We start from the raw sequence: 23,257 nt of genomic DNA on the forward strand, positions 1-23,257 counted from the left end.
AATTCCTATTTGTTTTGATTTTTTTGTTTTGTTTTTTGTTTTAAATCTGAGCAGGACTAGCTGTCCTGTGCCGCCTTCCCCAGACGCCCTGACCCTGTGTTAATGATGCCTTGTGCTAATTGATTCTACACCTGATGAACATTTTTTATCCCCTCCCATGCTTGCAGACAATTTTATGCTTTGCATACAACATTACAGTGGAGTTGTAGGTATGTTAGAGGAACCATCATTTATTATTACTTAGCCGCTGCCAGAGAGAGAAGGAGACGTCATTTTTTAATATATTTTCTTCTCCAAGCCCTTGGTTAATTGGATTCCTTATTTTTTTTTTCCTAATTATTAATTACTTGTGACATGCTGTGCAGGTAAGCCAATAGCCTTTGGGAATGAATGAATAGCTCAGATACTTCCCCACTGATATTACAATAATGATAAAAACATTGAATGGAATAAGTGGGTGGTGCAAGGATAATATTGGGTTTTATTTTGTTTCCCAAGAAGCAATGTGCTTGGCTGAGGGGAAGCACCTTTCCTAATGAAAGCTCACCGAAAATGGGTCAAGAGGGCACATAGCACGTCCTCGTGTGTGTCCTGGTGGGTTTGCTCTCCGTTTCCAGCACAGCCTCTGCGATGAGCCCTCACCCCGGCACCGTTGGGCACTTGCGAGCGGTGGGAGGCTCTGGGTTTCTGGAGGCTTTGGGCTCTCACACTTGCCCACCCTGGGGTTTTGTTAGTGAGTTTTTAAGCAGCTGTTTCATGGCCCGGGAACGACTGCAGTGTTGGGCACCGAGACCCCAGCTTGTTGTGCTTTATTACTCCGAGAAACCCCTTTCTAAACGTGCCACCGTGGGTGGTGGCAGCTTCTTTTCTAGGCTTTCTAGGTCACAGGTTTCTTGCATGCCAGTGTGAGCAGATCTTAGGAAACCCTTGTTTTGATTAGGCTAGTTGCTCATTTTGTTTTGTTTGTTTCTTTTTAATCCTGCAACACTATTTCAAAACCAAAGACTTCTTCACGGATGCCTACTGTCACGTCATGCAACTGTGGAGTTTTGCAGAAGGAAAGTCTGTTTGTGTGTGTGTGTCCTAAGGAAGCTCCTGTCTATATTTTCAAGCATGTCACCACTTATTTAGCAATATTTAAAGAGCAGGCCTGCTTCTGTTTGCATGTAAGACAGGGAATGCTTCCATGGCAAACCAAAGAAGGTGGTATTGGACTTTAGTTTTAGATTTGCTAGTTCTGGTAGGAGTGGGAGTTAATCTTGAGGTACAAATATCAGCAGGGCTACCATGGTGGTTTTCTGCACCTGAGCATTTAAATTGGGTCCAAATAGTGAAGCTGGTGTTTAATAACTAGTGGGTGGCTGATCTGAAGCCGGCTCATTTGAAGCTTGGGGATGCGTCTGTGAACCACAGTCACACCTTGGGCTTGCAGTGAAGATACAATCACAGAGACCTCTGAATAAACTTCTCCCCACCTAATCTTTTCATATGTCTCTGAACAGACGTGTGTGTACACCACTCCTATGTCTCCTAAAGTATTATTTGAAGCAGGTTGAATATGTCTGCAGGCATGAGGAAGAGCCTGATGGTAGGAAGGTGGTTTGTACCTTTAATGGTAGGAGGCCAGAGCTTGGCTGTCCCTGCTTAGTTCCCTCCACCTGAGGGTGCTGGTCCTGGAAGAACCAGGGAGCACAGCCTGGAAGGAAAATGCCTTCCTAAGGATGGAGAGGTAGGTAGCAACAGGTAATGGAGGAAAAAGAGTTGTCAGTACAGAGTGTGCTCTGGCTCTTTGGGAGCCAAGAGAGTGGCTGAGACTGGGCTTGGATGAGACTGGGTTCTCCCCCATCTCCTTTGAGGCTTCTCCAAAGAGGGGTGCAGGTCCCGGGCTGCACTGGGGTGGGAGGGACACAATCACTGTCAGTGTCCAGCCTGCATCATGTGCAGAGCTGTGTGCTGGTTCCTTTCAAGCACCATAATATTTCCCCATTAAAAGATACCTTTAAAAATGCACGTGCTTTTAAAATAAGTAGTTACGTTGGCCAATGGTATTGGAGCACACACACCGTGTTCGAAGAATGTGCATTGGCATTTCCGATGCAAGGCTTGGTGAGCTGAAAACCCGTGGCTTTGTGTCTGTAGCTTTGCGCTCAGTGCACAGCTTAGCTCTATATTTTGCACCTGCCTTGGAAGTGGTTTGAAATCAAATCATGCTGTTTTGTTTTGGTAAGTGGAAAATGGGGCTCTCCCAGGGAAGCTCTAATATCTTTTGGCTTTGAAATTGTGATTTTATTGTGGCTTAGCGTATGAACACTGTTTCTTACCATGGCGACTCTTTATTCATATATACAGGTGGCAGTAATTAGGTGAAGAGCCCATGTTTCTTTTAAATATAAGACAGAACCAAGACACTCTGCACACTAGATCTGCTATGGAGTAGTTCTGAAAATGATGGTTAACACAAGAAATGTCTGTACTAAGATGACCTTCTGTTCAGAGCATCTTTTTACCCCATACCAGATGACCTTCCAGTCCTGCAATTTCTGCTTTGTCGTAGCTCTGGCCAGGAACACAAAGCCTATCTAGGCAAGCATTTGCCTCATGCGTGATTGGTGCCACCTACCTCCATGTTTGAAGCCTGAACCACACACTTACAGGAAAATTTGCCTTTCCCAAGGCGTTTCCCCTAAATCAGAGATAACTTAGACCATTAAATGTGGACCCGCATTCCAAAAGCCTCAGAATCAGGTGTTTTTATTTACCGTTTGTGAAATGGCCATTATAAGTGGCAGCAGTGCTCTGGATCCTGCACTAACTAGATCCTAGAAACCCTGTAATGCTGTGAGTGGATGAGGTTGGATGAGGTTGGCCACGTTCCTCTTCTCCATTTACTTGGCATTCCTTCCCTATCTAACAGTCCACACCCAAAGACCTTTTATCCTCCAAATTGCTCTTAAAAGTCCTCTTCATGCCCAGTGCCCACAAAAATCTGATGACTGCCTTGGTGTTTTTGTCAGGTACTTAGATGCTAGCATGGCAGGCCTGGTGGAATAACCTTGATAGGGCTGCAGTAACCAGTCATTCCTCTGGCTGGGTGTCCCAGCCAGTCCTGTCTCTGTGCCCATCTTGATCAGCGCCCCTGGCCAGGTGCTGCCCGTGTTTCATCTGATTGAGTTCCAAGGTCTACATCAGCATTAACAGTGTCTGGTTCAGCTAGGAAGATACTTTGGAAGGTTGGCACCATCTTTCCTGTATGTTTGTTCAGTCCTGAAAATGCCAAATGTGCTTAGGAAATAATAGGTGAGAGCACTAACGTGCGCCATGTAATCATGAAGACGTCCCATGGCCACCAGCCCTGCTGAGAGGCGCTGTTGAAAAGAGCGGTGCCTGTTCACTGCCCATGGCTATTTTGAGATCTTCCTGGGACATAGGTGTGAACTTTAATCCAAGAAAGGCCTTGTCAGCCTCATGGGGCAGCCTCCCTTTCTTAGGTTGCATGAGGTGCTGTGTGAGCACATCTCTACAAGGAACATGGTCATTGTCTGGAGCCCAAATCCAGCTGTCTCTGCCTTCCCATCGTCTCGAAGCAGAAGGGAAAGTCAAAAGCTCTATCATTTTCCTGTTTTCTCCCCTAGTCTATCATTGCTTAATTGTATCCCTTAAGCTTATTAAAGTCTGTGGTGAGTCATTGCCGTGGTGAGGTGGAAACAGAGGTGAGCAAATTTAAGAGAGGAGAAGTGTCTGCCCACGTGAGTCTGCTGAGCGGAGTGAAACTCCTGTCCCTTCACACACGTGTTGTATCATCTGCTTGCAGCTGCCTCTAATTTAATGTTCTAAATCCCATCTCAAAACACCTGTAGCCCAAAGAGAATATAGAATAGACTGGGAGTAGGAAATCCATGCCAATTACACATGTAGATCTCTATTAATCATCTGAGACATTCTTCCAAGCTCACACAAGACTTATAATTGTGGTTCTATATTGTCCTGTTTCATTGACCATCCACAGAACCTGCTCCCTTTCCACCACCTGAATGAAGTTGTAGGCTTAATCCAAGGTGGCTACACTTCAGTGTCCTAAATGTATTTCATTTGTGGCTACAATAGTTAAAGCTTGTAAAACACATTATGATCTCTTGTGGAAAAAAAAGCACTGTAGAAGTGTAAAGCCATTGTCACTGGACAGATAATTTATTTGTAATGAACTGGAGGACCTCCTCTGCTTTACTGTGTAGGCACCATTATAATCCCGTGTACTTGCTTTTCTGGTTTCTGATGCAAATAAAAAAAAAAATCTTCTTTCTGAGGCTATGTTTTCCATCACATCCCAGGCTCCTGCTCCTCATAATGTTTGGTGGTTTAACGTGCCTCTTAGGCATTCTGGTGTGGCTGGGAATACGCTGCTGTGGGCAGGACAGGCCCCTTTCAGGGTGGTGGAGGGAGCTCTGGGCATCTGTGTGTGTGTTCCATCATGGGATTCGGAGCGCAAAATCCCAGAGTCGTTGAGACTGGAAGGGACCTGTGGAGATGATCTAGTCCAACCCCCACTGCTCAAGGGATCTGCCTCCTCAGACGGTTTTAATAAGGCAGGGCTACAGCTCTTCATCTGCCTTTTTCCATCACTGAATCGGTCCCTGTGGTGTCCTGTGGCAGGACAGTAGTTTGTGCCATTTTGCTTCTTGCACAGGTTATTGGCTTGCTCTTGACCCTTGTGCACCTGCTAGTTTAGAAGGAATGAATCTGACATGAGTCTGTCTGCACCAGCTGCTTCTTTACCCCTCTCCTTTCAGGTAGTGATAGACATGGATAAGATTCACACTCTTCCCCACCCTGAGCCTTCCCTGCTTGGGGCTGAACAGTCTGATAGATTGTGGAAGGAGGGATTGCTGTAGGAGGTTGAACTAATGTTACTGGGCCAATATTGGTGGTCTAAAAGCCAACCTGAATGCTGCCCTGAGTAAATGGTGATGTCCAAGTAATATTGAATATGACAAATGAGCTTTCTTGCTTTATCCTTCCTTCTCTGTATCTGTTTTGCTTTAGTACCTTTAATCTATGTCTGTTTTCTTGGCATTGTCCCAGATGTCTTCTGGGAATAGTTATCTCTTGGGTCTTTTATCTCTTTGTGTTTGTCATTTAGTGTGATCCTGGCAGTCCCAAAAGCTGAGATATTTATGGTGAGCAAGTTCAGGTTGGCACTTAGTTGATTCCCATGACCTGCAGTGATGAGCAGAATTATTGAGTGTGCACGTATAGAAAAAAGGCAGTGTGAAAACTTTAGAAGTTATGTGTCTAAACTACTGGAATTTGAAGCTTTGCTGATACTTCACAAACTGTTTGTGTTGTGTGCTTTTCAAAGGCTGAAGGCACTGAGTTCCTTCTCTCTCTTTTCCTTGTAGGTGTGTTACTAGACATCCAGCAACACTTCGGAGTCAAAGACAGCGGGGCTGGCTTATTGCAGACAGGTAAGAGTATTTGTTTTCTTGCTGGTTTTTGCAACCTTCCTCTTCTCAGAAGGGCGCTCTCGGATTTCTTCAGTTATGGCCCTTGGGCACATTGCTTTTGAAATATTCTCCTACTAGGAAGGTGAGTGCACATGAAGGGTTTTTTAGTTTTGATTTGCTGGTGAGCATGAGATCAGGGTTCAGAATGACTTAGGTGCAGAATGGGCCAAAAGCAAACAAACCTAATGATACTATTTATGACAACTACATTAAAAAAGGACGTGGCTTCTTCCTCTAGGTCAGGAAACTCATAATAAACCAACAGCAGGATCCTGTTGTTCTTACTTCGCTTAACTCTCTGTAGGTTGGTAATAAGTGTGATGTATGGTGTCCTTCATGTGCTCTACAGAGAATCTGCTGAATGTTCAGTAATTGGGAATACAGTGTGGCATGAAAACGTAAAACTCATCAGGACAGGTACCTGAGGATGAAAACTGCGGGAAAGGCTAACAATCATTGCATTCTTGGTAACTCATGGATTAACAACAGCCCGATCATTTTGGTGCTGTTAGCTTCAGACATTTCTCTCCTTGTGTTTAAGGAAGAAGGATTACTGCAATTGTGATGTCCTTTTAATGTAGCAGACAATCGAGTGTTGCAAACATCTGCAGACAGAGCTGTAACACCCCAGGACAAACCCAGCTTTCCTGGCCTCTAGTCCTGAGGTGCTTTAGAGCCTTTGTCAACAGGCTGGATTTGATGACATTGAGTAGCAGTCTCAGGTAGTTATAATAGCACAATTTGATCTTTATGAAGAGTTGAAAGGACTAGCCAGAGAGAAAATGCAGTATTTTAAGGAGAGAAGGAGTCTGGTTTGGAAACTTCCTACAGAATTATTAGTTGGAGTCACAGATATGTGGTGCTGTGGTTGTCTCGTCACTGTCACCTGTCTCAGGGAACCATACTGGGACAATTATATCTCAAAAAAAAATAGAATTCAATTAGGACTAGAAATAGTGTGCCAGAAAGACATTTTTTCCATGCTTTTTTCCTGTGCTGTCACAGGGACTACTAAATGCCTGTCAGAAGCTTGTCCGTGAAACTGTAGCCAGCAATAAAGTGTATAAAATCATTCATTCTTTATGCTCCCACTAGAGGTGAGAATTTTCTGGAGCTCTGTCATTTGGCCCTTGATTTCAAACTGTGTGAAGCACTGCATTATATCCTCCTTTATATTTTCTGCAATCCATGACACAGCGGGGTCCTCGTTTCTGGTTACAGCTTCTTGGTAATGTTGCATTACAAACAATTAATAACCATTTGCATTAGGGCTTTGAAAACGCTGTCGTTGTGGGACGGCAGAGTTGAGCTAAGCTGATATGTGCAGCACGTGTCCAGAACAGAAGTCCTGAGCTTTACAAGCGTTACTGATTATAAGTAGCATCAATCAGTTATGCCCAAAGTGGCACTGGTTGTCCGTCAGGCTCTTTTCTACAGCAATTATTTGTATTTATTTATTGTACTCAGAAGAACAGGTCCTCAATGTATCATTAGACGCAAAGTGCCTTCAACAAAATATTCTGGTGGAAAGTGACACTTGCCAGAGCATGTATTTAATCTTCATTCCCCTCAGTGGATGAAACTGTTCTGCAGATGATTTACTGACAGCAAGTAAGAGCTACGCTCCAACAGGGCATTTCATTTGTTAATTGCAAGAAATATTATTTATTTCTCTAGCAAACATACAGGGCAGCTGAAAACAGTGTCACTGAGATATTGCAAGATCGCTGCTGTGTCAAGAGTTTTCTAACTGATAGCTGGTGCTTTAAGAAAAGCAATATTTCCTCTTTTTATTTTGCTCATCTGAAAACTGAGGGCTTGACTTTGCCCCTGCAATATAGATAATAATGTATTAATCACAGTGCCATCACAGGAAAAGAATACTCACAAAATAAAACACCATTTCGCGTAAGTAAGGGCAGGGGCACATAACTGAAAACTTATTAGATATATTACTTCAGCTTCACAAGTCTCTGTGTTGGCAGCTGGCCCGTGGCCCGTGTACCCTTAACCGTGGTGAAATAAAACATGTTGTGCTAAACCACCATAAACACTAATTTCAATCTTTTGTTTGTTCTCCAAGTCTGACCTCTCTAGATGTGCAGATTGGGGAAAATGGATGCAGAGTGTAAAAGTATGTGACCAAGGTTGCAGAGAAAGGCTATAGTGGAGCTGGGACCAGGACTGATGTCTCCCAGACCTCAGCCTTAACCTTGAACAGTTCCTTTGCAAGCAGAGAGACAGAAATATCATTTTATTCCCAAGAGATGGTCCTGCTAACTAATTGAGTGATGTGAGACGAAAGACTGCTCATCTTGAATATGTCCTCTGAATAAAGAGTGGATTAGTCCTCAGGTTGTTAATCCTGCATCTAAATGAGTCCTAAATTAATTTACAATGTTAATGAGGGGGAGTGAAGTGTAGTATTCACTGGCAGTTCATATCACTCATCAAACAGGCTTAAATAAAAATATCCTTTTAACTGAGAAACAAGGCTGCAAACAGTTTTAGAAAGAGATGGTACTGAAAACTCAAACGGCAAGGGGAAAAGAAATCCACCAAAGGCAACGCCTGACCCTGCATCGTACCATAACCCGTTCTTTGCAGACACAGCCAATCTTGTAGCTCTCTCTCTCCAAACATTCAAAAGCCAATTCATACACTTCCAGCTTCTGCTGCTCTCTGGAAAGCAAAGGTGATTGGTTTCTTAGGAACTGCAAAGACAGAATTTGAATTTTTATCTTCTTTTATATTAATCCCAAGATACAAGCTGCTCTTTGCCTAAGAGATATAATGAAAGCTGGTCAGAGGGACACTGTAGCTGCCTGTACAGAAGAATCACAGGGACACTCCAGCGTCATCTGTAATGGAAAAGAGCAGAACGTGGTAGTTGTCTCTGCAACAAGGATCTGTGACAGCAAAGGACACGCTGACAGATGGATCGCAATTGCTGCTTGCTCGGTAGCGTTGCAAAGTAACAGGCATGTAACTGTGTTCATTCCAGAGCCTCCATTATCTCTTGATGATGCTTCCTTTTTAAAGCACAACATACACAGTTATGTAAATATCAGTTAAGTTCACTTAACTGTCCTACAGGTCTGCATCTGAGCTTTCTTGTGCTTTTCATTTCTTACTGGTTGCTTTTCCCAGCTGGAAAAAGGATAATCTTGGCTGATCTCAAGAGGTGACAGAGCATCTCCTTGCCTACTTGGGCTGTACGGCTGTAGTCAGTCAATACATTTTTAAGCCAAACCATACAAGAAGTCTTTCCCGTGTATGGAGTTAGGCAGAAGCAGCAATTTGGAGTCGCCAGAACTACAGGCCTCTAAATACACAAAGACTGAGAAGATGGACAACTGGATTGATAGCACTGCTTCAAAGTGCTGTTAACCTTCCATATATACTTAGACCACAGCAGCAGTGCCCCAGTGCTATACTCTGGTTTTTGCTAGATTTTCCCTCTTCTTTCTTCAATTTTTGTGCTTTATTGCTCTGTCTGCTTTCCTTGCCCTTGGATTTATTTTGCTTTTGTGTCTCTTGCCAATGTCTGTTTAGCCCCAGAGCTCTAACAATAATAGCGCCTGGCTCTCAATAAGATCTGTCTTCTGTAGATCTCAGGATGTTTTATGTAGGAAGGGATAATGAGGCTTGCCCTCTTCTACAGATCAGGCAATGAAGAAAGCCAGATGGGAGAAATGACCTGCCCAAAGTCACACAGCAGGTCTGAGGCAGAGAGAACCACAGTCCAGCTCTGGAACATGCAGCATTCAACTAGGTTAATGCTTAGACCCGGAGGTTTGATCCTTGTTAATGGGCACCTTAATCTTCCAGCTAAGGCAGCGCAGGCTCGGGGGAAGGCACATAAAACAGCGGGGACTTCTGCATCAGATGGAGGGTATGGCAAGGATTCGTTTGAAATGCAGAGGGAAAAAGTATCTGCCTTCACAAAGAGCATAGGGATGTCATTAGAGGAAACTCTGGTAACCAAAAGTTTACCCCATAAGGTCAGAAGCAAGGAACTGTAAGGAAGTGAGATCTGGAGGGACTCATTAAAGGTGAATAATCATAGATAACTGGGGCTCTGAAAGAACTTGTCTCTTCTCACCTGGAGAGAGATGGGCATTCTCCCAAATGCCTTTCAGCCCCTGATTTCCCAGGAAGCCTAGTGATGCCAGGTACTTTCTTGAATCTTGTCATGGGCTCTTTTTTTCCTGTAAGGGTCAACTCGAACTAAAACCGTTCATTTGAAAAGTGAAACCTTTACCAACCTGAGTTGCCCTACCTCTTGAGCTGGCCTAGTGTAACCTCGCAAACATGCGAGCAGCTCTGGTGTGCTGTGATTGTATCAGCCACGCTATGGGCATGTGAAGTGAGGAGGGGACTAGAAATTGTGGAGAGCAATGATGGGATAAATCAGACTTGCTTGTTCACTTAAGGTTTTTCTTTCAGCTCCCTTTGACTCTCACCTTCTTATGATGACAGCCCATACTGTTCTAACATTTTTAGTTTATTCCACACAGAGAGCCCTGCCTCTGGATGAGGTGCCAACCTTGAGTATGTGTGTAATACATGAGTTGCAGGTGCCGCATGTTTCTTTTCTCCCACCTGCTTCTACCTGAATACATACAGTCTTGCTTCTTATCTGTGCTATGCGTAACTAAATCAAATCTACATCTTTCACTTCACGCTGCACCTGCTTAACTTTTCTTCTTGTTAGAACACAGGAACTCATATTCTGGAGACTTTCCTGTTTTCTGCTTAAAATTCATGGCCTTTCCTTTTGAGTGAATGACTTCTTGCACCAGAGCACCTCCCAAGGCCCTGGTATCTCAGGTGTCGAAGCCAGAAGGCAAGACAGAATGATTTGTACTTGCTTGTCTTGATTCATCACTGCAAATGGTTTGGACCACTGTGCCCTACCCAGAGCAGGTGACACCACCGTCACCTTCCCTTCCTCCAGCCATGCTAAGCATTCTTAAATCCACGTTCCTTCTCTGGCAGTCTGGGCTCCGAATGCCAGGACAAGCTGGAGCTCTCTGCTAAAAGGAGAATCCTCTAAGTCCTATCAACAGTGAGTGAAACCTTTTCCCGCATTTCCTCGTCCATACCTGATTTTGTATCATTTTTTGGAACTTCTCCAGCCTTCTGTAGCGTGCCACTGATCTAGGGATTGAGAAGTTCGTATAGCGCAGCTCCAGTTTAAGTGATAAAGATGAAAAAGCAGAGCTCTGCATTCAGTGTGCCTCGATTAATGTTGTGACAAGGGTGGTTCTTTTACTTATTAAGGTAGAGTGAGTTGAGATAGTCTCAACTGCCTGATTGTTGCCCACGTAAGTCCTTTGCAAGTTCCGACAGTCCTTTTTTCCTGCGTGCTAGAGTAGTGTCTGATATGGCAATCTGAGGATCTGATTCATGAAAGCAGTTAAGCCTATTTGGAAATCCCTCTGCAATCAAGAATGAAAGCATTCTCTCGAATCAGTGAGCAGGTTATAGGAAAATGTGTTTGTGCCCTAGCCCAGTTCCCCGAACACCAAGGACCAAACTATAAAAATGCTGTTTATAGTGCGCACCCTCACTGGACAGCCCTAGATTGCAAAGTAAATAATCCTTGGTGGAAGGGAAGGGGCAGGGGAAGGAGGGGAAGATGTCCTTGCCTCCTGCTGATGGGAGGTAAATGCTTGAGCCAGTGTTGCACTTTGCCTTTTTATTGTACCTGTCAGCAAGTGAGTGCAGGTTACTAGAACAGGGAAACTCTCCAGACTGACTTGTCTTCATTGATACCTTGATTCGATGACACTGCGTGGCCACTAACACAACAATTCATTTTCCCGTCCTGTCTTCCTGTTTGCAGAAGGTAGGTCTGTCCTAACCCTTGGCCTTTCAGACAGGGCAGGTACTCGGGGTGGTTGTTGCAAGAGATACTCGCACTTGGGCTGCCTGTGGCATGTCTGTTCTGTAAGTGCATATTGGCCTCTTTTCCCTTAGGCTGCAGTTCAAGCACCTCCTGCCAAGGTTGTGTTCACTTCTGTAATTTATTATAATAATAAGGGGAGAGATTTCCCACAGATTCTAGAGAAGTAGTTATCATTGCACCCAAAGCCCTAATAGTTTTTAATGTAGCCTGTCCATCTCCCCCTACACATGTTTCTCAAACCTCAGCATTTCATTCAGGCTCTTTACAGTGGAAGATGAGATTTTTGTTGGCATTGTGTAGTGCTTTTAAACAACTTCCTCTTAATACCAGCTAGGCAATCCAAAGTAGCAGTTACATGCAGTGTATTGTGTGTTTCATGCAGAAATAGTTCAGAAGGGCTAGTCTTGGCACCTTTGCTTTTTTCACTAACACCATATTTGGACTTTTGAAAGAGGGAGATAAACATTTGAGTTACTTTAAGTTATTTTCATGCCATTATTAGACATCTAATGACTACTAGTTACTGGAAGAGAGGTGTGTAATTATATTCAATACCTCATGAGTAGCCTAATTTTTTTCGTCACCCTCTGCAATGACACTAAAAGCTTATGGTAGTAAATGGAAAACCTTCTTAGCTTTAATTCTTGCTTTTCACTGAGCCTGCAAGTTTAATTTTCAAGTGTAGTGACCAGACGAGTGTTTGTGTATGGTTTAAATCAGAAAGAGCCCTGTATTTCTTCTCTGTACCCTGATCTAGATCTGTGCATACAGCTGCTACTGATACCTATTGGGCCTAATTAAAAGGTAAGTGTTAGCCCAGAGGGTAAGATTTTTTGCTTTGACTTTAAGGGAAGTTGGGTCATGGTCTTCTATGAACTGGGAGTGAGAAAACAGAACTAACTTTTATAGTACATTTTGTATATTTAATGTGCTTCATCCCAGGGGCTCCAGAAGTGTTCTCTCTTCAAAGATTTATTTCAAGATTGTTTTGGTTTTGTCTTGCCTCCCACACCTGAACAACTCTCATTTTCTTGGAGCACAAACCCTAGAGTTCTGCTGGGCAGCATACCGTGTTGTGAAGAGTGTAAGAGCCTGTGTTCATACAGGGATCTGAGATCAGCTGATGAAGAGCTCAGGCTCAGTCTGTGCCTGCTGGGAGATTTCCAAGTTAATCTGGTATAGCTGGAAGCATTGCTGCTGGGGAAGGCGTATGATTTGAGAGAAGAGATCATTTGGATACACCAAATAGTCTTAACAGAGTGTGAAGGAGCTCTGGAGTGCTAAGGTTCCGCCTTGCAATGAAGCAAGAGCGCTTAGTTGTTGTCGCTGTTAGTTGTTGTAATACTGCAGGTACCCGGTGGACTCTGGAAGTACCAGGGTGGTTTTGTGGTAGTGGGAATGTTGGGGTCCTAGACCAGTCCATGTGATCATTTTGCTTCTCTAACATTGTGTCGCCCAATCCAGAGCTTCTCAAACCTTTTCGTTGAGTACCAGATCACTCTGCATCCTTACAATAATATTTTTGCATTGATTTATTATCAGACCACTATAAAATAATATTTCTGTGTGGCTGGCTACAAAACAATTGCTCTTACTTTGTGGAACACACTTTTGGGAACCGTAGCCTTTAACTGTGATAAGCTGCTGAAACGGGTGGTGTGTTCCAAGCAGCAGCAACTACATTTCTGTCCAGCTGCAGTGATTCCCATGTATAGACCCACACAGCTCAAGAGAGAGCGACTCATCTGTAGACACATAGACCTGGCTTTGAAAATGAATTCCAGGGCATCAGTTACGTAAAAAGTGAACATTCCTTATGGTATTCAGTAATGTTACAAGCCTGCAGAACCAGATTCCTATTAACACTAGTAATTCCAAATTGCATGAATGGTGTATTGTTGCACCAAGTCAAAAGAAATCTCCCAATGCTCTCCCTTTAGCCTGATTTGTGCACATATTCCGGGATTTTTCCTGTGTGCTGATGTAAGGTTACAGGGCAAAGACCGTTTTTCTGCTTAGATTATGCAGGGAACCTGGTTTTGGAGGGAAAATATTACTGATCATAGTCCATTACTTATCCCAATTCAGAGTTAACTCTAACAAAAAACGTAAATGAACATAAACTTTTTTTGCTAAAACTCTCTTCAGTTGTTTTCAAGTTTTAAGCAGATGACTGAGGATGGCTTAGGTTTTTAAATCTCAGGTGAACACCAGTTATTTGATGGGATGAATAGCACTCACTCCTGTGTTCTTTGCCTGTTGCAAGCAGGGAAACGCTTTGGCTGTCCAAAGTTGTCCTTGTTCTCACCGAGGATGTTTTATGGCAGCAAAGGTAATAATAATACAGGATATTATACAATGGATGTTGAATTTTCACTAAAAGCTCCCCAGTGAGATATTCCTACCAGCTGCTAATGTTACACCTTCCAACAACTTGGAAAATACAGTATCTGACACGCTGAGCTGAGAAAATGTTTGCATTATGTGTAAAACAAGTTAGCTTTTCTTGTTGGTACTTATTGAACTTTTTCTTTATGGAACCAGACTCCTTTGCCTAATCACCAGACAAATAAACTGCTGGCAACGCCAAGACAAGTTTTCCCCCAAGGTTCAGTTTGTGGCTGTTCAGGGCTGCTAATAGTGAAGCTCAGCTGGCGTCTTGGGACATTTATGATGGTGTGTTCTCTAGGGAAAGGAATGGAACAGGCGCTGAGCAGAAGCTCACTGCAGATGGGCCACTGGTCAGTCATTAGTCTCACCTTCTACATATTTAGGCCTGATTGAAATGGGCTTTTTAAGACGTCAACAGTCCCTGGATTCACCAAATATTGTCTTTCCTTTTTTCCATTAATGTAATTGATGATGCATGAAGGCATTGTATTTGCAAACCTTGCACATCGCAGTATTCATTGCAGTATGTTGTTTTCCAGCAGGACTCATTCTACCAGGAAGGTACTAGTCAGACGAGATTTAAAACAAGGGATTATTTAAAACAGGGTCCAGTCACACACCATGGCTCTTGAAACTACTGTTAACCCTGGGATCTTTTACAGAGGTCATGTTCTTTTATCCACAGGCGCAAGTTTAGTTGCAAAGCTCAGCCCTGGAGCTGCAGTTTAACTTGGTATTAAAGTGTTTTTGCAAGTCAGGGATGACACTGGGGTGATAATCTTAGAAGTAACAACTGTAAGACAGAGACCTGATTCATTCTTCAGTGGAGTTATGATCCTTTTCCTTTGACAAACCATGGCAAACTAAACATTGGGATACTTCACTATTTCAACAATTTCCTTAAATGAGTTTATGCCTTTTTGAAGGCCACCCAGCCACTGTGAAACACTTGCTCTTTGTCTAAAGTGCCACTTATAACAGCAAGAGGCAAGAGCATTTCTAAATACTGCTAGCAAAATTGAGTCAGCGAATAATTTCTGTAAAATAGCACTAGTCACTTAGAATTGTGACCAAGGCTTCCTTACATACTCTGTGATCCCTCGTTGTAGGATGAAGACTACTTGTCATTGTAGGCGTTTCTTTGTGGCCTGCTGTTTGTTCAGCTGCCTTGTCCTACTACTCAATACGTAATTGCAAATTGCAGTCGGTAGTGATGTTTCTTTGTGTTTGTGGTACAAAAACCTGTTGAAATGTTGCTGGCATTTGAGAAAGTAGATGGATAATCCTGTAGCTCTGTACCCTGGCAGAGGGCTGGTTAAGTGCTGATGGGCATCGTGTGGAGTTGGATAGAAGTAGAAAGGATTTATGAGCCCTGTTGTGTGCCCAGACCACTGCTTCTGGAATGCTGATGGGACACTCACAGCTGTGGGACTTGAGGGTGTTCTGGATGTCGTAAGATCACGTTCTCAATGCCTGTGTCTTGCTCGTGGATCTCGTTAGGAGGTTGGGGTTTGGTGGTTGGCTGGAAAGCCCATCTCTTGTCGTTTTGATGCCAGTCCCTAAGAGAAGCATGAGTGGAGTTACTTGATGGACTTTATCAGAAAGCAGCATGGTACCTGCTGGGAGGCAAGAGCCTTGTTTTGTGCCACAGGTAGATCTTGCTGTCTGGCACATCCAAACTCCTCCCTGACCCGCGTTGTTCTGTTAATTGGCCCCGGTCGCTGGTTCAGTGTTTTATTTCCTGGCCCTTGCAGCTACTGGTGAATTTTATCTAAACACATACTGTCTGTGACTGTGCAAGTGTAATGACTTGGGTAATAAAACAAATAAGAATTAGTTCAGGGTGCAGGGTGAGAGCACAAATGGTTCCTTCCTTGCCTTTTAGAGAATATGCGACTCATAATGAAACGAGACAGCAAGTGCATTTACACACATGACGTGTCTAGTCCAATTTGGCTGCCCAGCCCCTGCGCATATGGACATTTTGTCTTCACATGCACGCCCTTTGCTTCCTCCTTACAGGGGCAGTTTTAAAGATAATCTGTATTATTATTTTGCTCGCTCTTAAAAATAAGGGAAAGGCAATGTAAAAGCACATAAAGAAATGAATGTCTTGAAAAGGTGGGGGGTGTGTTTTTCTACTGTTTTCCACATAATGCAGATACAATCGCTACAGGTCACTTTGCTGGAAAGCACTCCAAAAACTGATCAGGGAGCAGTTACCTTGAGGAAATGAATGCCACAAGGAATGTTGTCAGGGCCAGAGCTTAAAAGACCAGATCTTTATGTGGATAACACATTATAATTCTCGGGAGGGCTTAAGCGGCCTCGGAGGAATTCAGCTGCTGTGCGGGAATTTTATGTACTTTTCTCGGAAGGATCCGATTGCTGTCACTGTCACAGACAGGATGCAAAGCTACATGGTTTTCTGATCTGTTGCCATTGTTCTCATGTTATTATGAAGTGGTCTCCTGAGGTTACATGAAAGATCTTTTATTGGGGGATTTGTTACTGTTCATTCACTGCCAACGCCTTAGGCAGAAAGATGGATGCTGCTGTTAAGGGGAAACTGCAAGATGCCATCGAGAGATGTTTCACTCTCCTCCTGTGTTGCTGCTTTTAATGGAAACCCAGTCAGCACTACAGAAATTTCCTCTGTACTATTAGCATGGTTTTGGTCCAGGCTTGGATGGGTGGTAGCTTACATAGCAAGAGCTGTCATTGCATGAGAGACTATTGTATTTTACAGGCAACTCAGAAAAAACCAGGCTGTTGAGCAGGACAAAATACCGAAATTCCCTCTGTGACCAGCAAGCAGCTTTTTAGAAGTAAGGATTTCGTGGGCAGTGTTATGAAATCTAAGTGCTTCCACTAACAAATATGATGTTATCTATACCAAGCACTAACATCCCTGGTAGAGAGGAAAGTTGCAGGAAAACCTTTGAGGAAAATAAGACAATCTCAGGCTTTTGGATTAGCATCAAACAGAAGCAATCACCTACAGTTGCTTTTACATCCGTATCTTCTGTGGATTTTAGCATATTCCCATTCCACAGTGATTTTTAGTCCTGAAAAAGTGAATTAGTGTAAGACTGCAGATGGCAAGATTTTAAGAGCAATATCCCGTGTTAGTGCTGCCTGGATCTTAGAGCAAGTGAATAAAAATCAAATATTTCAGATGTCCTCTTGAATTTCTTGTGATGAGAGGTAATATATTTTCATCTCTTAAAACTCAGTTTAATCTGACAAATATTTGCCTTCCTCCAGATAAGTAGAGCCAGGCAGTGTAAGACCAGGGTGAAATCAGTCTGTTTAGAAATTTAGAAAGATCTGACCTGACCTCTGTGGAGGAAGTTGGCTACAATACACAGATGAATCAGCATTTTTTTTCTTTTCAGACTGATAATTTTCTTAGTTATTGAGGTTTTATTGATTTTTTCAAAAGATGCCATTTTCCTGGGCTCCTAAAAGCACTCTTGAATATGTATGGCTTGAATTGGAAAGGTAACAATTTTGCAGAGTGGTGTGAAATGGGTTTGCTACAAAACCCTGACATACTTTTCTTTGCACAAATGAAAAAATATGAAATATGTAGAAATGCAGGTTGTGGATGCCATTCCTTGTCTTTCCCTGCGCAGACACGGGCGCTCTGCTCCTGCCCAGCTGTGGTAACAGCAGAGCAGGGTCTGGTGTGCACTGGAGATCCCCCGTTCACCCCAGAGCTTTTCCTGCCCATTTCCCCTGTGTTTAATGCTTTCCCGAGCAATTTCTGGAACATTTCTGGAACATTTCTGGAACGGTTTTAACTCTCAATAGGACAGCTTTGGTGGGTGTCAATAATAGACATTAAAAGCTGGAGAGTAAAGTCTCATTTCATACCTCTGTCCTGGCCAGAGTGGAAAATCTTTGTAAGAAGGCCATCAGTGCTGAGTTAATGGTTGGCAAATTCAGAATTTAAGAGGATGGCCGTTTTCCCTTCCAAAGAGGGAGCGTGTGTTTTGCCAAGACCACTATAGATGGTACAACAGCTCCCTAAAGAACTGTAATAATAATTAAAACTGAATCAATCAGTCCCACTGGCTGCCTGGGGAGAATGTCAGCAAAGAACTGTGTCCCCCTCCGTTCCCAGAGCAGAACCCTGTGGATTTGCGAGGCTTTGATGTCACTTTTTCTTGCCGCCCGCAGCATCCTCTCAGTTCTCTCCATCCAGCCCTTGGGACGAGCAGCTGCCAGATCCCCTGAGCTCATGGCCACAGTGGGAAGCGATGGCCCAGGGGCTCTTTCTGGCAAAACCAGCGTCTGTGCCGCAGCCGTCCCTGAATCCCTTGCCCTGCAATGGAACTGTACCCACGTTGCCTGCCCTGTGCCCTACCTGGTCGTGCAACGTATTTATGGAGTATATGTTTGGGCACCGCAGGGTTTCTCCTGCTTTGTAAATACAACCAGCAGCTAGTAGGAGCTCATGTGTAGAGATTAGCAAGGCATTCCTACTGCAGAATAGTCATTTATTTGGGAATTGCCTTTTTAAAAACAAACCCAAAGAAACCTGGCGTCTGACAAAAGCTCTGGGTTGAGAATATGTCAGATGAACTTTTCTTTTAGCAAGTCTCCTTGAGTACCATGGCATGAAGAACTATTGATTCTGCTCTAAAGAGAAGGGGAAGCACTTCCTATTGCATTGTTTTTCTTAGGAAGCTGCTGCTGCTGCTGTTGGTAAATTCCATGTAGCAAAGAATTTATCAGTAACACACCGTACTTCCAAAGCGTCTCCTCTCTCTCCTGTTCTCTCACTGCTGCAGGAAGCAGGTTTAGAGCTTGATTTCTCTTTGAGGCAGAATAGTTCCTATTGCACTCTGGATAATTATTTGAAATTAAAATGTCAGTTGAGGTAGGATGCAGGATTAGTGGTGCAGTTGTAAAGAAGGGTGGTAAACTTCATTTTAGGATGAAAGCAGCCTTCCCCCTTTATCTGTCATTGGAAACAAGGAACATTATTTCTATTTATACAAATGATGTATCATTCTGTTAAGTGAATAACAGATTTAAAGTGTTTTATTGCTAGTTAGATCTAATTCATGGCGCTCAATGCAGATTTCAGGGATCAAGGGATTTAGATTATTCTGCATTATCAGGTGTAGGCTGCTGTTTCTCGGTGTGTTTAAGTGCACGCTGTGGTCAAAAAGGCTTCACGGGCCAAGGTGCAGGTCACTGGTCCTGCCCAAGGAACCTGGTTTGCTCCCGGCCATTCCCTCCTGCCAGAAGAGATACAAGGTCAGTTTTCAGTCCTCGCCAGTCCCTGATTTTCCTCTCCAGGTGGCTACAGAAGTTCTCGCACAAGGGAAAGTCTGACCAGTTCTTTTCAAAGATCTCACCTTCATTCCCAAAGGCTTCTGTGAATGCGGCTGCAGTGTGTGCCTGGTATCGTAACTGCGATGGAAAAAGAAAGATCTCCAGTAGAGGAAGGGAATATAGAATAAAATAAACATCCTTTGGTTTTGTGGTTATTTAAATGCTTTTCTCAAGGCACCTTTCTCCGGCCCTGAGCCCTTGGTATTGCTGCTTCATCCTGCTCTCTGCTGCAGGTTTATTTGGGGTTGAAGCTCTTGGGTGGGTGGCACATGTGCAGGATGTTCTGAAAAACTACCCAGAAAGGGAAAAGCAAACCCACTGGTCTTTCAGGTGCAAACTCTCGTGAGGGCTAGGAGCGATCACTGGCTGTTTCTGTAACAGCAGTGAAGATTTTTAAAGTGTGTTTTAGTCACGTCGAGGCAAAAACAATCCTGTAGCAGTGTCACTCCTGATGTAGCAGCACTGCAAAGCTATTGACCAATCTCGGTACCTCTGGGATCTCACGTCTAATTCAGGATTGACCAGGATGAATACAAATCCATCCTAGTTGGCTAGCTAAGTTAATGAACTTTCCCTACAACTGATTGCACAATGGAAACCAGCCCATGTTGCGCGTAGTGTGAGCACCGAGTCCGCAGCCAGGAAGGACTGACGTCCCACTTCGCTCCGCTGTGTTAACCTGCAAAGTTCTCAAACAGCCAGAGCCAGTTAAGTCAAATGGAGAAGAAATTGCAAGAGGACAAAGCTTTGTTAGCTGGCTGAGTACTTCATTACTTTATCCTGTGAGTGTGCATGTGCCCAGACAAAATCACTTGTCGATTCAGAAATGTAACTGAACACCATGTTCCAGCTTTTAGAAATAATTTTAGGTGCAACTCAGTGATGTGTTAATAAGCCATTACCTAATCAAGCTGGTGGAAATGATGCAGATGCGATTTTGTCTTCCTAATTTTATTTTTTTTTCAGAATAACATCGGAATAGTTGTACCAGTCCAGACCAGAGGTCCTTTTAGTATACTATTCAGCCTTTGATTGTGATCAAAAGTACATATATAGGGAAAAAAAGAAAAGTACAGTGCAAGATTATGGTGGTAGTTCCTTGGTATACCCTATCAACTGGATAGCTGAGGACTTTCTGAACCAGAGGTGTTATCTTTAACAGTCCTTAAATTAGTATTCTTCCAGGACTTTGTCCAATCCTGTTTTGAAATAACATAAACTCTGAGCTCCCATAGCCTCCCATGATAAAATCCCAGTGTTTAGTGAAGTTTCGTGCATGAAGTATCTCCTTTGATTTGAATTTTGCAGCTGCCAGTCTTATTTGATGCCACCTGGTCCGTCTGTAAGAGAGAAGGTAATTCAGTTTTCCCCTTTTCAATGCTACTCATGGTGCTGGATCTCTTCTGTATCCCACACCAGGTGTTTCTTTTCCAGTATGTTTAATGTTTTCCTGTAAAAGGATCTGTTTTGTCCTTTTAACAATTCTTTTTGATGCTCTCTGTACTTTTCCCAGTAATAACCTTTTATGTTACAGGGATGCAGTAAACTTACAAGTACTAAAATGTGTTTACTGGTAAAGAGGTTCTGATCTCTGCTCTCATTTGGGATTCGTAAGCAATTGTATCTAAACAAAAAACTCAGCTCCAATGCCCACTGAATGAAGTGGGAGTCCTTCCATTGACTTTGGTCAGGAGTCTAAATCAAACCACACTAAAAGCATTTTGCAGCAAAACAACTTAAAGTGGAAGTGGCCATAAAACAAAAGTGGCCTTAACTTACATTTCCAAATGGTAAAGAAATGCAAAAGCAGAGTTTAAACACTGACAGCCAAGCTCATTTTCTGGGTGCTGCTGCTCAGTGTCAGCAACATAATGCTGTTTTTGTCAATAATTTACATGCCTTTTGGATGGCACTGCCACGGAAAGCAAACTCTGCCACAACCTCCTGTTCCTGCCCCATCTTTTTGGCCGCCATATAATGAACGAGATTGTGGAACCGACCCAGATGTGAACATTTTTTTTTTTTTAGTTGATGAGGAGAGCTGGTGTCTGCTCCTCCTCCTCAAGTGTTCTCACCGGTAAATTTTAATCCCCTAATCAAACACACTGTGTAGGCACAGAAGACATTCTGCTAGCGAATACACATATTTATTTTATTGCAAAACATGTTCTCTGAGGTTGTGTATGTGCTGGTCTCCCAGAACCTGCTCGCTGCAGGGTCAGGCCAGCCCCAGTTTAGGCAGAGGGGAGCGCTGGGCTGTGAGCTGGACACTGGAACCCTTCCTTGGCATTGCTGCCTGCAGCATTGTCTTATGAAGCACACCCCTAGGAATGCAGTAACAGGTTTATTGATGTTCAGGTGGCCCAAATCCCTTTAAAACAACAGTAATGTAATCACTGTAATTCCCAAAGTGAAAAGCAGAAGGTGGGTTTGGGTTTTTCCTCTTTTATTTTAAATTATGTGTACAGGTGTTCAAAATTTAATCTACTGCCAAGTTAGCTCTGGCTGCAAGTAAATTTGCTGGACATCTAGAGAGAACAAACAGCACAGTAAAATGCTTGCTTTTCCACTATACGCGAAATTTTGTAGTACGGCATGATACAATTGGACCTCAGTGGATGTGGAAAATGGATGTGAAATAATAACTGTGAATAACCTTAATTGCTTTAGCAATAAGGAAGATATTAACAGCTGAATCTTTAAATGCAACTTCAAATTGACATAGTATTGGAAATTAATTTTTTTTAAAAGTGAAAAATTTGAGTGCTGTCTTAGATCTTGGCTTTCAATTCAAAGCCTTTTTTTTTTGTCATTACAATGCTGACTGCTTGAATCTGAAAACCAAGACTGATTTCAAACTTTGAAATGTTATAGCAATATTAGTCAGGCCTAAGTGAGAGGAGCATCGTTACTACACTTTAGGGAGTGCTGGTGTGCTATGGACCGTAGAAGTGGGAACCATAGTGATCAGTTTTATAGAGATAGTGACTGAGGTCTATAGAAAGTGGGCTGGAGACATTGTTTGTCTTTCCTTGGATGATTTTATCTGTAAGGCCACTCGTGTACGGAGCTGCCGTGGCCACTGAACTCTGGTCTGTGGGCAACAGGACTCATGTGTAAGGGTCATTTCCCTTTTTAGGCTTCACTTTCATTAGAGTTATTTCTTGTCTAGGCATTTGGGACTGAAGAGAAATATTCCTCCATCCCTATGCAGCAATGCACAGAGGGAGGGAAATCACTCTCACATCCATAACGTCACATACTCACCACTGTATGGACCAATGACATATTGTACTTTATATGGCATTTATGACAGCAATTACTTTTATTTGACCATAGTGGTTGTTCTTTGCCCAACACAGTTCCCTGCAAAGCTCAGGTGGCATTAGTGTGTTATCGGGCTGGTTTTCTGGCTCTTCTTATCTGATTTTCCGTTTCCAAGGAATGGATTTCCCAACAATTCCCGCTGAATCAATTATTCTTGTTGGCGAAGGTGAACAAAACAAGCTTTCAGGATATCCTTTGCTGGGAATATGAGGGGTGGAATTATCAGTACTGAATTCTTCCCAGGGCAGCATCTTGTGTGATGTTGAGTCAATCATGAACTTGCCAGGAAAACTGTGTTCGAGCCTTGTCTGTCTTCACAACTGTGTTTTTGTAACCAGGTCCTGACCCTGTCACAGCAAATGAAATGGAGTGGGATCGTACGGCAGCAGCCTTCTCAATGTACATGTGTACGTCAACTGTGTGTGTATAGAGTCATCCTGAACATGTTGTTTATATTTTATATCAGTTTACTCTAAGGAAAAAACTGGCACCTCATGTTGCAGCATGCTGCCTAGGGAGGAGACAAGATTGGAGCTTGAATACTGATGAGAGGCATCTGCAGTGAGGGAAGAGCAATCTAGTGTCCTGCCAAACACAGAGACACTAGAGAAACGCAAACAGTGTGAGTAGTTTGGTCCACACCTTTTAAAGGACTGGTTTTGCCTCGTTAATTTGCTAAGGACACAAGCACACAAGAATGAGGCATTTATTAAATTCTCTGTTCCGTCTTGTACCATGGTCTGTTCTGGGATGGCATTTCAGGACACATCCCAAC

The 23,257-nt window shown here is 43.2% G+C and overlaps 1 protein-coding gene across 1 annotated transcript in view; it reads left to right on the forward strand.

The window, feature by feature from the left end:
• Window positions 1-23,257, forward strand: part of LOC135995784 (sphingosine-1-phosphate transporter SPNS2-like) — a 124,905-nt gene that overhangs the window by 27,880 nt on the left and 73,768 nt on the right. Inside the window, exon 2 of the mRNA XM_065647318.1 lies at window positions 5,397-5,462. Within this exon, the coding sequence (XP_065503390.1) occupies window positions 5,397-5,462 (66 nt within the window). The remainder of the gene's footprint in view (window positions 1-5,396; window positions 5,463-23,257) is intronic.

The sequence above is a fragment of the Caloenas nicobarica genome, chromosome 17 (assembly GCF_036013445.1).
Source record: "Caloenas nicobarica isolate bCalNic1 chromosome 17, bCalNic1.hap1, whole genome shotgun sequence".
Taxonomy (NCBI): Eukaryota; Metazoa; Chordata; class Aves; order Columbiformes; family Columbidae; genus Caloenas; species Caloenas nicobarica.